Source organism: Mirounga leonina, unplaced genomic scaffold (assembly GCF_011800145.1).
Source record: "Mirounga leonina isolate KUSES-001 unplaced genomic scaffold, KU_Mleo_1.0 Mir_151, whole genome shotgun sequence".
NCBI classification, from domain to species: domain Eukaryota; kingdom Metazoa; phylum Chordata; class Mammalia; order Carnivora; family Phocidae; genus Mirounga; species Mirounga leonina.
This window is the reverse complement of record NW_023270377.1, coordinates 67,854,546-67,872,357: the sequence shown is the minus strand read 5'-3', so window position 1 is coordinate 67,872,357 and position 17,812 is coordinate 67,854,546. Positions and strand designations below refer to the sequence as shown.

General features: G+C 39.0%; 2 protein-coding genes across 3 annotated transcripts in view; one reads left to right on the top strand and one right to left on the bottom strand.

The window, feature by feature from the left end:
- The window catches only part of IFIH1 (interferon induced with helicase C domain 1), a 54,796-nt gene extending 40,494 nt beyond the window's left edge, over positions 1–14,302 (bottom strand). Inside the window, exons 1-3 of the mRNA XM_035007890.1 lie at positions 13,672–14,302; positions 6,585–6,753; positions 2,057–2,203 (exon numbers count right to left, since the gene is read on the bottom strand). Of these exons, the coding sequence (XP_034863781.1) occupies positions 2,057–2,203; positions 6,585–6,753; positions 13,672–14,124 (769 nt within the window). The 5' untranslated portion in view covers positions 14,125–14,302. The remainder of the gene's footprint in view (positions 1–2,056; positions 2,204–6,584; positions 6,754–13,671) is intronic.
- A 297-nt stretch (positions 14,303–14,599) lies between these two features.
- Positions 14,600–17,812, top strand: part of GCA (grancalcin) — a 50,999-nt gene continuing 47,786 nt past the window's right edge. The window contains exons 1-2 of one of the 2 annotated variants that reach the window (XM_035007899.1): positions 14,600–14,921; positions 15,212–15,296. The gene's annotated coding sequence lies outside the window, so the exon portion shown is untranslated. The other variant, XM_035007900.1, reaches the window with a different exon arrangement.

Genomic DNA, 17,812 nt, shown 5'->3' with positions numbered 1-17,812 from the left:
AGCCTGAATAGCTGGCAAACTATAAAACATATTGGGACTATTTATGACAAAGAAATGCTATCCTATATATTTAGGTACTTCACATAAATCAGCAAGAAGAATATAAACACCTTAATAGACAAATAGATAGGGAATTAGTAACAACAACAAAGAGAATAAACTTACAAAAAGGTTTTCCACCAGAAATCAAAAAAATAAAATTCAAATAGCAAAATACCAAACTGGCAAGGCTTGAAAATAATGATATTTTGTAGAAATACCTGTTCTTGTGGAAGAGACTTCAGGGCAATAGGCACTCTCTTATACTACTAAAGGACACCTAAATTGGTACAAGTTCCTGGAGTTAAATTTGACATTAAGTATCAAATGTCTTAAGATTGCAAACATCATTGGATCCAGAAGTTCCAATTATGTAGTATGTTTTTGAGAATTAAACTGAAACATAGATACGAAGAGAGCTATTCACAACGTAGAAATTTTTAAACATCCTAAATATTTAACAATTGATTTATTAATTATAAAGCACCCAATGGATGGAACTATTATTAAGTCATTAAAAACCATGCTATAGAAGACTACCTAACAAACACAGGAGAAATGCCATCGTGTATAAACATCCACTTATGTTAAAAGAGCAGAAGGATAGATACCCAAATGTTAAGAGTAATATATCTACATTGTGGGAGGATGAGTGACTTTTTCTTTGTATGTTTTCACATTTTCCAAATTTCCTGCAATGCAGCTACACTACTTTTCTGAGTAGAAAATAGTAAACTTTGGAAGCGCCTGGTGGGCTCAGTCAGTGGAGCGTGTGACTCTTGATCTCAGGGTTGTGAGTTCGAGCCCCATATTGGAGGTAGAGATTACTTTAAAAAAAAAAAAAGAGAGAGCGAGAGAGAGAAGAAAGTAGTAAACTTTGCAGTGGTGTGATGGAGTCAGCTTATATCAGCTCACAAAAGCCAATCGTTAGATTTTCAGGAATTTGTGAGTAGGTTAAGCACATCCATTTAAAAAATTAAATAATATCGATTTACAGTTAAATAAATTATATGAAAGCATAGGTAATGAATACTTAAACTCATCACTTCCTAATCGTGTTTCTGGATTTCTCTATTATCTATGTCCTTGAGGCTGTTAATGCCCATTGTATCTGCATAGTGGAAATGCTAACACGATGGTGACCTAGTGCTTCTCCCTTTCCAACTCAGGGACATTACGTTGGAGGTCTGACATCAGCTTCAGTGGGAGCATTTGCATCATGAAGGTTGGCAAATGCTACAGCTCAGGACTTCCTTTCTTTCCTCCGGAGAATTACTTCTTCAACATTTACCAGCACAGCACAGATTTTTAAAAATTGTTTCTTTTAAATGACTATTTCTTGTGAAAATTGAATGTGGCCCTTTGGTGGGGAGAGAGGAAGAGAGGATTTTCCTATCCAGTAAATTAGGGAGGGGAATGTGATTAAATTAGTTTGATCCTTCCAGGAATGTTTCATATCAAAAAAGGTGGTCATGCTGGTGAATAGTTCACTCACCACTTAGTTACTGCAAATCAAGCCAACCCCAGTTTAGCACCTGTCATCTTCTTTGCTACAGCCTTGCGTTTGGTCTCTACAACCCAGCTGAACCTCCCTGAGACATCCCAGTCTATAAAATAAAGAAAAGATAACGAATGGCCTCTTTAATCCTCGGAGCTTGGGATGAATCAAACTAATTCGTATATTTGAAGGTACTTTGAAAACTATGAAATATAGGGTATGCTTATAATACTTATGACATCACGAAGACCATGGGTATCTTCTTATAAAGCAAAATTAGAACCAAATGTGTTCCTATTCATAACATACTAATATTGCATTAGTTTTGAAAAACATTTTTAGCCACAAAGAATTCTTTTAATTTAAATGTTTCTAGAAATATGAATTTTAATAAGAATGCTCACAAAATCCCAAGGCCCAAATTTTTTCCCTGTGTTTCACAGATCCCGATGTCATCAACTGATTTTTCGGGAAGTGGCAATTAGCAAAATATGGAAACTATGCGCAGGTTCCAAATACCTGAAACAACAGAAGAATCCACCAAAGACGATTCCAGCGAATCACTCTCCTCGTCCCAGCCCTCTCTCTCTGGACTTGGTTGACCTGTGGCTAAAAGAACTGCCTCTTGAATGTCGGGGCCACCTTCTTGGGATAAGTTCTCAGTCTCTGTGAATAAAGCATTAGAAGGTAAGTAGTAGTGCAGTGCAAGCTTGTGTAGAGTCTGCATCACTGCAATTGCTATTCTGCAAATGAAACAGGAGTTCCTAATGGACATTTACCGGAATATATTGAAGTACTTTGAAATCCTAAACAGAATGTAAATCGTTAATGCAAGTTTTTACACAATATAAGTAGATATCATTGCTATTTTGAAAACCAAGTGGAGGTTCCCAGTAGAAATCTGCCTGAATATACTTTTGTACTTTGACATTTTGAAATGCTAGGAACATAGTTTTTGTTATGATACGGTATTTCTATTTTTAATATGGACACAGTGAGTAATTCTTTTGTAATGATTACATTTTATCTAAAAAGACATTATCTAAGTATCATGGTAATCACAAAAACAGTCTGATGATTCCCCATCTGACCATTACTGGTAGGAAGTAAGACACTTATTTAGTGACACAAAGTTATATTTAAGGCTGAATTATGAAAATGCAAATTTGGTGGTGGTTTTTCTTTAGCTTGCGCTCTTGCCATTTTGTTCCCTCGCTGTGCGTTCTACATGAGATGTACATATGCTTTAATGTCAGCCTAAATTCATGTATTTTGAATATCTGGAGATTTTTTAGGAATTCAATAAAATATTCTGCATCCTTCCCTTCCCCTTCCCTCCATTTCTCCCATCAGCCTTTCTTCCTTCAACCAATAAGTATTGAATGTTTTCTTACGGGACTATGTGGGTTACAAAGAAAAAGAAGAGTTTCTGTCCTCCTGAAGCTATCATCTATCAGAGAAGACTGATTCCCTAAATAAAGTTTCTTAAAGTATCATTGTGTATTAACCCATCTGAAAGAATAAAGGGAAAGTATGTCCTGCGTATGGAGAATTTCCCAAAGAAAACTGTTGTGACTTTGGACTCTGTTGTTGGACAAAATGACTTGACAATGTTTGCAGGTACACATTAAGTATGTTTGGGGTTTGTAATCAGAATCGTCCATTTATTTTGTGCTTACCATACAAGTGCTATGGAAATGTTGAATCACTTAATCCTCCAAAGAGCCCTAGGTAATAGGTAATATTATTTTCCCCAGTTTACAGAGGAGTAAACTGTGGCACAGAGAGGGCAAGTGCCTGCTCAAAGCTATACAACCAGGGAAGTAAAAGAGCCAGGATTCAATAAGCATCAGTATCCAGAGCCTAGGCTCCTCTATCAGTCAGCTCAGGCCACAATAACAAAATATCATAGATGGAATAACTCAAGCAAGAGAATTTGATTTTCTCATAGTGCTGGAGATTGGAAGTTCCCAATCAATGTGCCAGCAGGATTGGTGTCTGGTAAGAGCTCCCTTCTAGGGTACAGAAGGCCACCTTCTCATTGTGTCCTCACATGGTGAAGAGAGAGACAGAGATCTCTTCCTCTTCTTATAAAGCCACAGTCCTATCAGATTAGGGCTCACCCTTCCGACCTCATTTCACCTTAATTATCTCCTTGGAGGCTCTATCCCCCAGAAACAATCACAGTAGATATTAGGGCTTCAACATATGAATTTTGGGGAAACACTACTTAGTCCATAGTAACTCCTAATCACAAGAATAATCACAGCTAACTTTATTCTGGTCATTAAGACCCACCAGAAAAATTCTTAGATCCCCATAAAAGGAGGTATAGTTCAGCAAACAAAATTTAAATCCCAATCCCTCTGATTAGATTTTCTGAGGAAATGAAAAAATAAGCCCTGCTTTTTGGAATGAGTGGGTCAGGAGCAACCTGCCTGCAGGTAGGGGTGGTGGGGAGTCCACAGATGTTGCCCCAGCCAAGGATTGGAGATTTTCTTCCACTCCTCAAGGGAAGCTCAGAGACCCCTTTCCACTCTGCTCCCTGCCGTCAGAGAAGCCCTCGTATCTGGGTCAATGCCCATCATCACTCCCTTTGGTAGAATGAGGGAGAAGCCCCAACCATGAGAGGACCCTGCTACGGGACAAGAGAGGGGTTTGGACAATTGGTGCCCCTGTTTTTCTTTCCACAAGGCCTTTCCCCCTTTTATAAAGTGCCTGGCCTTGGCCAGCCAGGATATGTGTGTGGGCTGGGGAAATTGGGATAAACTAGTCCCTAAGCCATTCAAAAACAGACACACAAAGACCTAATAAATTTATGGCATACGGTAAAGAAAGTGAAGAGGAAAGCATGAAAGCACTAGATGTATGTGATGAGTGTGTTACAATGTAGGTATTACCTGGGATGTACTACACTACCTACATTGCTCTTGTTCAAAGAATTATAATTTTTAGAATTACATTAAACTTCTAGAGGCGACTGCATGGCTCAGTCGGCTAAGTGTCCGACTCTTGACCTTGGCTCAGGTCTTGATCTCAGGGTGCTGAGTCGGAGCCCTGCATTGGACTCCTTGCTGGGCATGGTGCCTACTAAAACAAACAAACAAACAAACAAACAAACAAACAAACAAACAAAACTTCTAACAAAGCATCTGGTGAAGAAGAATTTAAAAATATTTTAGAAAGAGGGGTGCCTGGGTGGCTCAGTGGGTTGAGCAACTCTTGGTTTCCACTCAGGTCATGATCATGATCTCCAGGTCCTGGGATCCAGCTGCATAGGGCTCTGTGCTCAGCATGGAGTCCGCTTTCCCTCTTCTTCCCCATGCTCCTCACCCCTACTTGCTCTCTCTTTCTCTCTCAATTAAGTGAATAAAAATCTTAAAAAAAAAAAAATATATATATATATATATATATTAGAAGAAAACATGGCCAGACATGTTGTATATGTCAGGAGAATCTAGAAGACACTTTGGAGCAGATCTTCTAGACTCCATCCTAAACAAATGTGCCACCATACACAACTGTAAAATGGATGGGTACCCTCGAATTTGAGGGACGGATATCACAAGGTCTTGTGACCTAAAAGGTCACCTTTCTAATGTTTCTCATTACACTGAAACCAAAATTTCTCAGGGAACAACAAAAACAAAAAAATCTAGACTGCAGCCATTTTCTCTTCGAAATTTAAGCCCTTGAATGTTTGTCATGGATGGAAAAGGTTCCATGAGGTCCTGAAAGGGAACTCATCATGGGTGTGTGTTGTGTGTGTCTGTCTCTGTATATGCATATATATACACAGATGTGTGTGTGTGTGTGTGTATTTCTTACTGGGCGAAATTAACCTATTTCATAAATAACATAGAATAAAAAATAATGTGCTATTTATTTTAATAACTTAGTAACTTTTTATTTTGCAAAAGCAACTGAGAAAAGTGTTTACTGGGTATCTTCTTGCATTAGAAAGTGGTATGTGTTGGGCGCCTGGGTGGCTCAGTCGTTAAGCGTCTGCCTTCGGCTCAGGTCATGATCCCAGGGTCCTGGGATCGAGCCCCGCATCGGGCTCCCTGCTCCGCGGGGAGCCTGCTTCTCCCTCTCCCACTCCCCCTGCTTGTGTTCCTGCTCTCGCTATCTCTCTCTCTGTCAAATAAATAAAATCTTAAAAAAAAAAAAAGAAAGTGGTATGTGGCAATAGGGACTTTGTGTGTCTCACTTAAGTCCATATCTGCAGCATTTGCAACAAAGTGTGCGGCACTCATCACACGTTGTTCATTGAACGAATGATGGGATGGCTGGATGAACAGAAGAAGTGGAGTAAGCTTGAAGTGACTGTAATGTATTTAAATCATTTTATTACCAATTAACTTTCAATTTGTCTTACATATGAGATTTTTGAAAACATAAGATACACACCCTGAAAAGAAAAACAAGATGGCAGTTTATATTAGATTTACAAATAATATATGTGAAGACTCTAAACTGTTGCTTTTATTATTATAATTGAAGGAACAAAAAAAAAAAACCTCACAGGAAGTAATATTGAGATATGTTGGTAATTACAGACCTTTTATCAAATGTTTAATAAATTCCTTAAAAATTGATATAGATGACCAGAAGACTAGCAGCACAGTTGTAATAACCACTAAAATATTTTCTTCCAATTTATTGGTTATCTAATCAGTGCATAAATTATTTTGATAAAAATTTTAGATAATCATCTTGTCTTCAATATAAGATGAATAGTGGAAGGAATATTAGACTAGGGGTCAGCTGCCAATATAGCTGCCAATATTTGGCAGCTGCATAAATATATAAAGCTGTCAATAGCCCAGTTTGCTGAGTTTTATGATCTTTGGTAAGTTAATCTTTTCCCACGCAACAGTTTCTTCATTTGTAAAGGGGAAAAAAATAGATGATTTCTCAAATCGCTTCCAATTTTGAAATTTTGATTCTCAATATCTTAGTGTTTGACATTGTGTCTACAGGCTTCGTTAAGCTTTCAATCACTAGGGAAAATGTACAAACTCTTTTTTAGTAGAATTAGATATACCTGCATTGCTTTCAAAGCAAGTGGTGCCTGTTAGCTCTTGGATAAGGGCGTGGTTTTCTGTTTGATGCAGAACAATCAGAAATGCAGAAAACCAGTTTTCTTTCTGCACGATCCTTTTCAGTAGCTCTCTTACACCTGATTCATTTCCATTGCTTTCTGCAGCAGAAATCTGTTTTAAGAGAAAAGCAGAATTAAAAAGATCACACAACTTCTGAACAATTTTAAACAGGAACTAGCCTTTTTAAAAAATGAGCAATTAAGCATAGTAAGTATTAGTAAAGGCTTATATCTAACCACTAAAGAAAAGAACAACGTCACTTACAGTAATTCTGGATTGTAGCTGGGACAAATCTCTGGGCCAAGCCCCCTTTTAAATATGAACCATTTTTTAAAGCCACTAAGATATTCAAAACTTACACTTAGGAATTAAAGGTTCTACCTTGGTCATTCTGAATAATGGGGACAAAAGAAAATGCCTTTTATTTCTAGTTCTGTTATGTCTATTTGCATCAATTTCGTTCCGTATATCTAGGGTTTGCTATTTCTTTTCAACCCATGGAGTCTATAAATAGGAAGCCAAATATTTCTTACCTGACTATCACTACTATTAAGTAATTACTATCAAAAGATTTATATTCTTGTTTACTTAGTATTTGCAATATGTATTAATGACTATAATATTTTCCTAAATTTGTGTTTAATTTAATATTATGAGACTAATTTATTTATACATATATTCCTTAAAGTATGGGGCAGAATCATTTAGTCTTCCTTTGACTTCTCTTTTAGACTAAACTAACAAATCATTTTAAATGTAGATCATTTGTGTAATCATTATCACAGTGCATCTCCCAGTTCTTAATACGGCACCAAACATTTGGAGAAAAGACCAATACAAGCCACATTTAGACCAGAAAGAAATGAGACAGGGCATCATCAGCCTGTTGTGCCTTTGGGAAAGGCTTCATCCCTCTGGGCTTCAACTTCTGCATGTGCAAAATGAGGCAACTGAAAGGAAATTTCAGGGCTTTTCCACTCTACCTGCACATTAGGCACACCTGGGGAGCTTTAAAAACACTCATGTCTGGGATCTACCCCCAAAGATTCTGACTTATTTTGTCTGTGTTGGGAAGCCAGAAATTTTTTTAAGGATCTCATGATTCTAATCAGCAGCTTAGATGAGAAATATTGACTTACCTCCTCTCAAAGGCCCTTCTGAACATTCGTCCACCTCCTACATGTAGAATCTGGGTTGATTAGCTAGATTAATTGTTTCCTATTAAATTTGTGTATTTTCTAGTCCTATAAATACATCCTATAACTTTTTAGTGTCAGGTATTTGCTTGCATTTTTGAAACAGTGTCTGACACAAATTTAGTGTTAGTTATTATTATGGATGACTGAAGAAAGCATCTACCTTTATAAACACTTCACCAGTGGACACTACTTAGTACAGAGGTATGCAGCATGATTTCTACCCAGTGGGTATGTTTGTCTTACTAGATAATACTTAATAATGTTATTATAAAGGCTTTGCACCTATTAACCCAGAAACCCTGAAGAAGGAACTAATATTAACCCACTTCGCAGACCAGAAATCCAAGGCACACAGAATTCCAGTTACCCCCCTGAAGCCAAAAAGCTAGTAAATGGCAGAGGTGGCATTTCATCCCAGGCAATTGACTTCGGAGGCCAAATACTGCCTTCCTGAGCTATAATTATAGCTACTAATTGTCTCCAATTTTAAGCACATTTTCTGACAAGAAGTGGATAAGATGACTACTGGACTTAATAAAATTTAGGTGATTTCAGTCCATCTCCCTCACAGCATTTTCTAAGCAGATTCTTGCTCATTTTCTACCTTTTGTCTAACTTCATTAATCTCCTAATGGAAACTTTCTGTCTTCTCCGGTGTTTGTAGCATCTTTATTATTATCTGCTAACTTAAAACTTAGTTGCTAAAGACGTTTAGTAAGACTGGTTTGAGCACCTTCTTTCAACTCAATCATTTCTATTTTTAATTACCTTACTCTTTAATCACCTTTAAATCCATCTGACAGAAGTAATCAGAAAGCATTTCTCTAAAAAGATAAGTGATACACTGTAATGAATATTCTCACTAAAAACCTAATTATATTATAGGCATTAAACTTTCATTCACTATTAATCAGTTAAGTTGATTTTAACTGTAAAATTACACTTGTCAAGCTTTCTTTGTCCTTACTGGGTTCAGGCATTTGAGGATCATTATGTCATTATTTCCTATGAGTATTTTTATTATCTGAACAGTGGAACTACATAGAACACCAGTGCAATTTTAGCAACTTCATCAAGATTCTGATTTTTTAAGAAGTCTTCTGAATTTGAGTGCTAGAAAGTACCTTTGAAACAGCCATATATATATATATATATTTTTTTTTACTTAATCTGTTCTCCTAAAACATACTAGAGATATTAGATCCCAGTATTAAACTTGATTATAAAAATTGAGAGGTGAGTATTTAGACTTGAGACTTCAACAGGACATGTAATGATTCTCACTCATGTTCCTCCCTCACTGAACATTTTCCCTAAATATGCAGTTTAAAATATTTCTGATACATTGTTAACTAATTTATGGAATACAAAATAAATATGAATTTGTGGGTAATACAATTACATGCTTTCACATTCTAAATTCTTTGATCTATGTTTTTTCTTTCCAACCGAAATCAGTAGAGAAAGCAATATTTCCATTAAGCACTGGTTTGCCAACAAAATTGCTTGATAAAAATGTTTTCATTCCTTCATAAAAACCTTAGATAACTATTTAAATATAATGGTGATTTTTTTTTAACACAACAGAGCTCAGCTCTCATCCCAGTAACTCAGGAAGCAAAACTCATGTTAAAAAGAAAGAATTTTTAAAGACTAGTTCCTCATAGGAAGAGAAGAAAAAATAAAACAAGATGAAATCAGAGAGGGGGACAAGCCATAAGAGACTCTTAATCATAGGAAACAAACTGAGGGTTGCTGGAGGGGAGGGTGTGAGGGGATGGGGTAACTGGGTGATGGCCATTGGGGGGGCACATGATGTAATGAGCACTGGGTGTTATATAAGACTGATGAATCACTGACTTCTACCTCTGAAACCAATAATATATGTTAATTAATTGAATTTAAATTAAAAAAATAAATTTTAGAGAGAGAGAGAGAGAGAAAAAAAAACTAGTTCCCCATAAAAAGTTAATGTGTTTCTAAATGAATATGTATCAGCACACTGACATAACTGATTTCTTACTAGTACTTTTTCTTGCTAATAAAATTCTTACACATACTAATTTACCTGACAATACAATGAGCTGGGGGAGACTGACTCAGCTTCTCATCTTTATGTAAGGACAACTGGACTTGGTTTCTAGCTGGACCAAACACACTATCTCTGGTTCTCCTATGTAAATGAAAGGTATATGGGGTCTTCCTGGACTCTGGATGTTTAATGCTTTGAACTGGCCAGGACTGAAACAGGAACCTCTCTTCAGCTGTTCAGACTGATATTAAATAACTATGGAAATGTTTATATGGTTACCTCTTTTCCAGAGTTCATGGCTGTCTAAGTTAATGGATGTGCCAAGAGGTCACTAAGTGTCCTAAAATAAAAGCAGTTCAGTCCAGGGGCAGCCCCTTTCTATTAGGGATCATTATATTATAATGATCTATAAAATGATTCTTCTATTTATCGTTGACTCCCCAGCATTTATAATAGTGCCTTGCATACGCTAGACATTAACTATTTATTAGAAGAATGAATCAACACTACAACATAAGCTCCATGAAAGCACAGACAGTATTGGCATTATTATCCAGTCTTTTCACCACTGGCATGATGTCTGCCACAAGATGTCACTCCATAAATTTAAACCAAATGAATGAATAGTCAATCCATTAAAGATGGTTTTTTGGGTACTTACTGGACACAAAACTAAATCTAGGATAATTTCCGGAGGCTCTGATGTATGAAGGGCAGGGGTTGCAGGGATGGACATAAGAATCATAAACTAAAATGACAGACCAGTAGAAAATGTCTACTAGAAAACAGGAAAGGGGCGCTTGGCTGGCTCAGTCGTTAAGTGTCTGCCTTCAGGTCATGATCCCAGGGTCCTGGGATCGAGCCCCGCATCGGGCTCCCTGCTGGGTGGGAAGCCTGCTTCTCCCTCTCCCACTCCCCCTGCTTGCGTTCCCTCTCTTGCTGTCTCACTCTCTGTCAAAATAAGTAAATAAAATCTTTAAAAAAAAAAAGAAAGCAGGAAAATAATTAAAATAAAATACTTTTTTGAAGCCCTAACTTCTTATTCAGATACTACTTTAGGCTGTCAAAAAAGCAGATTTGGAGATCTTATGTCCATCATCCATCCATTTCCAAATGCCTGGCAAGGCAATCCATGACATCATGCGTTCTTATCCTTTATCCCAGACAACTTTTGGAAATAAATTCAATCAGCCAGTTAATACTTATTAAGTATCAGTTCTATACCTAGTCCTGGCTAGGTTTCTAAAGATGAAAGACATAGTTTTTCCTTGGAATCACAGTTTAATCCAGGGGCTTTAAGAAGATCTCAGTTTCAACGTGGTTGATTAACCTAAGTTTCTGAAACTTTAAATTCACAAGGAAAGGTAACCAAATGAATGATGATAAAATTCATCATCATCATCATATCAAAACAACTCTTTATTATTATTATTCATTAAAAATCTTTTTCATAAACATGATTTCTCATTTGTATTCACTAAAGTACCATGAGTGAGAGGAGACATTATGTCCATTTTCATGGGTGAATTTAGGATCAAGGAACTTAAATAACTTGACCCAAAGTAACACATAGAGTAAGAAACAAACATAGATCTCAAATCCAGGTTTTCCCATTCCAAATTCTCACGTTTTCCCCCAGTACGATTTGCTATTTTGAGATAAATATTCATCAATGACCCCCATATCAATATAGATTCTTCTAAATCTAGTGCTTCTTTCCAACAGCTTATTTTTCCACTGTCTTCAATAGCTTTGATGGCACATGTGAAATGACGTGTAGACATGATTCCAGAATCGCACAGAGACACTATTCCTCCTCAGAAAGCTTCAAATGCATAGCTCCTCCATCTTTCAGAGGCTCTTTTGAAATATGAATTTGAGGGAGAGTTTGGGTTGCTTTGGCTTTAACTGCTACCCAGTACATAAATGCCCCTTTACTCTACATCTTCTTTGTGTCAAATCCCTTGCATTACTGCTAGCTGCCTCCAAGCTTGCCAGAATCAAGAACTTGGATAAAATCTAGCTGGCGGAAATTCAATCCAGGCAAGACAAAAGTGATGCTGATAGGCAGAAGTATTTAGAGTAAATAAGGAAAAGTGCTGTTTCGTTGGCAATCGGGACATCATACCCACCAAACATAAACAGCTTTGTGGTGTTACTGGACTCTGTTGCTTCTGGACTTCCTAACAGCTACTGTGGCTGGAAATGCCATCTTCCATCTCCAGCTGGCTTGAAGGCTGCATACTGTCTTCCAAATTAAGATTCTGCCACAGTGATGTACACATTTGTCATATCCAGCTGGACTACTATAATGCGTTCTAGCTGGTTCTCAATACACAAAACTACATAAACGTTACAGACAACAGTGTAAAGTAATTTACTTGTTGGGAAAACCAGCCACCAAAATTAGATGCATGCTTGGGTCTTTGGACAGCCCTATGGCTGTCAAGTCTACAAAGGTCTAGTAACTTTACTCACTAAAGACCAAGTTACATCACAGGCTAATGTGAGGCCAGTGTCCAGAACTTTGTAATGAAGATACAAACAACTGGTGAATCCAAAAGTAAGGAAGAAAGGAAGAAAGAAAGACGTAAAGAAAGAAAGAAAGAAAGAAAAGGAAGAAAGAAAGAAAATGTCAGAATCATAGCATGTTAGACAAAGCCTTTGACTTTTACTCATGGGTTTGTTTATTTGCCTACATGCCTTTCAAAATAAGATTCTTATTTACTTACAACCCTGAATAAGTCGTGTTCAAATAGGTCAGCATTTCTATACTTCACAGTACATCCTTGTTCATTAAAAAACAATGAACAATGAAACATTACATTAAGTATAAAATGCCCTATAAAATTCACCCTGTCAAAATGCCACCTAAAAAATCCACTACTCCTTTAATATGAAAAACTACAATTGGCAACATGGTTTTTTTTCAATGAATTATCTGCAACTTTTAATTCCCAGAGAATGTCATAACTTTGATTAAAGAAAAAAAAAAGTGTGTGTGTAATGTAATTTCTCCATTTGGACCAAGATCAAATGGTGTACGTATAATATAGGCCAGAGATTGGCAGTTTTTTCTGTAAAGTCCAGATAATAAATACCGTTAGCTCTGTGGGTTGTATGGTCTCTGTTCAACTGCTCTTAAAATGCGAAAGCAGTTATATCATGTAAATGAATGAGCATGGCTCTGTTCCAATAAAACTTTATGAGCACTGAAAATTTAAAAAAATCTAAAAACCATTCTTCGTGTTTGGGCCTGCAAAAACCACTAATAGGCTGGACTGAGCCCATGGGTCATGGTTTGCTGATACTCGTTCTATCGAACTATATAAAGTAAGGCGCAAAATTGCACACCACCGGGACCTAAATCCCTAGGTCTGCCACTGCTTTCCCGGGACACCTTGGGCAAGTTACATAACCTACCTCAGTTTTCTCATCTGTAAAACAATGTTAATAACCTTAAAAATCTTAATGCATTATTGGGAGCATGAGCTCTGATAATAAGTTTTGCAAATGATACTAAGTGTCTATAGTAAGTGCTCAATAAATGTTATCTATTAGTACACATTACTATTTTGGAGGTAACACCTCTTCTGGCTTATTTTAGTGAAAGGATTAGAAAAAGAGCTTTTGTTATATTCCAATTCTCAAAATTATGTTGTTAAGTGCCTAACTATTCTCTGCTCAAGAAAGGAGGGAACCAAATTTACGCAGAGATGTCAAAGAACATTTGGAGTGGGGCAAAGGAAGGAGCAACCCCGAGTTACAAAATCTGCCTCCACCTGAACTGACACCTACCCGGTTTCTGTCTTCATTTGTCAACAGTTCCTTCTCCACACACTTGTCCAAGATATCTCTAACCAGAAGTTTGTCCACCAGCGTGGGCTGGAGGAGGTTCAGTAGCTGGAGACACTCATCATGAACGTTCTCAGAGGATGGAGAAGGCAAGTCGGTGAGCTCCGGGTTCAGGTAGCGGGCGGCTAAAACGCTGCCTGCTCTCTGAAGAGCCACCAGAAATTGTCTGGTCCAGCCAGGGGGCCAGCCTCCCTTCTCCAAAGTGCTCAGAAGTTGATCAGCTGCCTGCATGTTCCCAGCGTTGATGGCCGTCCTCTGAATCTGCTCCTTCACCTCATCGGGCAGAAAGTTCAGGTAGTCCAGTACGGGCTCCACCTGGATGTACGTTTTCACTCTGGCCCTGAAACACGAGATGAGATAGCGGAAACTCCTGTCTGCCGAGTAGCCGTTCGACATCTTTCGTTCGTGCTCAGCCAAGGGAGAGGATTCTCCCTAACACACCGACAGCTTGCTGTTCTCTGCTCAGCAGGTGAGCTGTGCGTCCCGCGGGCGGCTTGGAAGCCCGCAGGGTCCGCAGCTCTGGGCCGGGCGGAGCGGGTGGTCCGCAGGACCCCCAGGGCGGCGCGCGGGGGCTCGGTGGGTCGCACCTGGGCAGGGGCGGGTGGTTAGGTGGCGGGCGCGCCGGCGAGAAGCTGCGGGCGGCGGGCGCACAGACGGGCAGGCGCGCCGCTCCGACTCCCGGCTGCGCTCGCCGCCGCGGGCGACCAAGACGCCGCCTCTGCCAACCGCGGTGGGAGCTTTGAGCCCCGCTTTGCGCCGGGCGGTTCTTGTAGTTCGCCGGACTTGGGTTTCTGTTTCGATTCTCTCCGTCTCCCTCAGGCCTTTGCGGACGTGATCCGCCGGGGCGGGGAGTGTTCGTTTCCCAGAGCAGGAGACACCCTTCGGCCGGCTCTGGCAAGGACAGTCCCTCGGGGGCAGGCACTGTGGGAAACGGAAAAGGAAAGCGAAATCGGAAAGCCGCGATCAACAATGCCCCTCCTGCAGGTGTTTCGACTTTTTTTTTTTTTTTTTTTTGCGGGGTCCTGCCTCAAAAATCAGACTTCTCTCCCACAGCCGTCTTGCATCACGCCCGTCAGCGAAAATGTGGAGGGCTTGAAAGCGCGTGATCCGGGACTTCCCGGTCCAGAGTGAAGAGAAACTGCCACAGACCCTGACGCCCGCAGGAAGGAGTTACCCTTAGCTGGTGACTTCAGGTAGGTTCTGCCCCACCCCCAGCCCCCTGTCCGCAGACAAGATGGTAAGACTGCAGGGAGCAGCTGGAGAAAATAAAGCCAAGAAGACATCTTTCCAGAGAGGTGTGAACCCCGAGCCCCAGGATGAAGGACCTTTGCACCCCCTCTAGAATCAACCCGACTTCCTGTAGGTCCCCCCAAACCAGCTTTTTCCTCTGAGAACTTGTGGGTTTGAAAAAGAGTGACTAATGATAAACCGTTTATTTGACTGCCTGATGCGTAAATTGTAGTATTTATTTGGCTTTGGCCAGGGCCTGGCGACAGACGCAGAGGGACGTTAACCACCAACTCAGCTTAAGAGGAAGCCAAGAATGAAGGTTTTCCATCTCCCAGCCTGTAAGTTCCCCATATTCTTTAATATACAACTTTCCTTTAATAAAACAAAACAAAATCCCCAACAACTTATTTTTGATATAGCTGCCATTCTTTTCTTGGATTCAATACAGGAAGTTTTGGCTGAAGCAGTGAGGAACTTAATTAGCAACTAATGTACCGACTTGTAGTAAACATCAACATTTGTCTATGTCATGAGGGAAAAAAAGACACCCACACTGAAAAATGGCAGCTTTGGTTCAGTACAGAAGCCACATAAAAGTGAGTCCTTCAGGTTGCTACTCATATTCTGCAGCCAGGGGGAACTGTGGGTGGTAGTGTGTATGCTTCACCGTGAGAACCTCATGGTCTAGAATTATATGGAGGATGGAGGGGTCAGTTAAGCCATTAAAAAGATACATTTAGGAAAAGTAATCTCGCAGCAAAGCGCATTCAATGAAGTTCAGATAGGACGGGGACGCCTGGTTCTGCTTTGGACTGGATAAGAGAAATACAGAGTCCTTGTTTTTATCAGAGGCATACAAAATATTCAGTAGAGCTCTTTATAGCATCTCGTCCTGTTTTATGCTTTAATTATATTGTGTAGCTAAGCTTTTTTCTTTCCTGTAGGATCGTAAGCTGCTTGAAGAGAGGGCATATTTACACACTAACCAGTACAATACAAACAGTAGGTCCTAACCAGTAGGTCCTTGATGATTACCCTCAGTGGGAATTTTATTTGCTTTGACCTTAGCAGTTGGTCTAACATCAAACACATAGTGAAAGTTACTGAAGTGAAATAAAACTTTGGTCTTGCAGGTAGACCTGCTTTATATTATTCTTTTCCGTTTCTTCATAAAATACTACTATGTATTTACTTAATTTTGGGATTTGACCTTGTACCTCAAAAAAAAAAAAAAAAGAGAGAGATTAAGGGGAACCTGGGTGGCTCAGTCGGTTACGTGTCCCACTCTTGATTTCAGCTCAGGCCATGATCTCATGGGTTGTGAGATCAAGCCTCACGTCCCGCTCTGTGCTCAGCAGGGAGTCGGTTTGAGGTTCTCTCTCCTCTCCCTCTGCCCATCCCCCCACTCACTCATGCTCTCTCTCTCTCAAAATAAATCTTAAAAAAGAGATTAAATTAGACGTTTCTGCAAAAGTATTCAAATTATCAATTTTCGTTATTGGGTCTATGAAGATACCTTTTAGGACCATTCCAAGAAATTCCCTCCACCCCTGCCCTTCAGGTGCTGGCAGGTTTCATTTAGTACATTAAAACAAAACCAACCAACCAACCAAAAACCATTCCGTCCCCTGATATCCATCCTTCTGTCCTTGAGCTTCAAACACCGGAGGATACAAAGGAATTGATGGCTAAATATGGGGAAATAATGTCATCATCTTAACATCATAGAATTGCTGTTTGGATGACAGAGGGTCAAAAGTAGAAGCTTACATGTTTGGTGTTCGGATTATGTCATTCATTCATGCAATCATTTAAAAAATATTTATTAAGTACCTGCGATATGATCAGTGCTGCTCTTGTATAGTTAATAAAACTGAACAAAACTTCTATTTTTACGGAGTTTACATTCTAATGGGAGTGGGAAGACAGATACCAAATAATAGCCAGAAAGTAGGCAATGTTCCAGTGGAGAACAAATGCTATGAGAACTATAGTAAGATCCATTCCTAAGTATTTTGTTCTGTTTGATGCTATCACAAATGGGATTGTTTATTTCTTTTTCAGATAATTTGTTAGTGTATAGAAATGCTACTGATTTTTGTATATTGATTTCATATCCTACAACTTAACTGAATTAGTTGATTAGATCTAACAGGTTTTTGATGGAGTCCTTAGGATTTTCTCTGTATGAAATCATGTCTTCTACAAATAGAGACAATTTTACTTCTTTTTGTCCAATTCGGATACCTTTTATTTCTTTTTCTTGCCTGATTGCTCTCGCCAGAACCTCCAGTTGAATGTTGAATATGAGTGGTGAAAGTGGGCACTCTTGTCTTGTTCCTGATGTAAGACCTAGATAATAATGTACATTATAGTTTCACCAGCTGATTTTCCATATAGACACCCTCCTCTAATTCTCACCATTAGCATTCCATAATATCTATCAATAACAATTCATATTTACTCTCTAGTAAGAGTCACTTTGCTGGATGAGGATTGAATGATGAAGACTGAGCGTGAGTGAGAACACCAGAAGGAAAGTAGAAAGGAACCTCTTTTTTAGGACTCTTCCATAATCTTGATAGGACCCCTTCTGGAGGAAGGAGAAGGGGCGGGGGGAAGCCAAGCCACAGTCTCTCAAAGTGTGTCTTTTTTCTTTATCTATAATTTTGCATTGTGATTTAATTTATTTTCTACTTTCTGTTTGAATAGATGTTTTCCTCTGTCAAGCTTCCTCTGGTAACTTTCATTTTCATTCTCCTTTTTGTTTTCTAAATGTTAAGTTTCTATTTCCTTTATCCTTTGAGGTAGGAAATCTTGTCAATCTATGTCTTTTCCTTTTCTCTAGATCTGC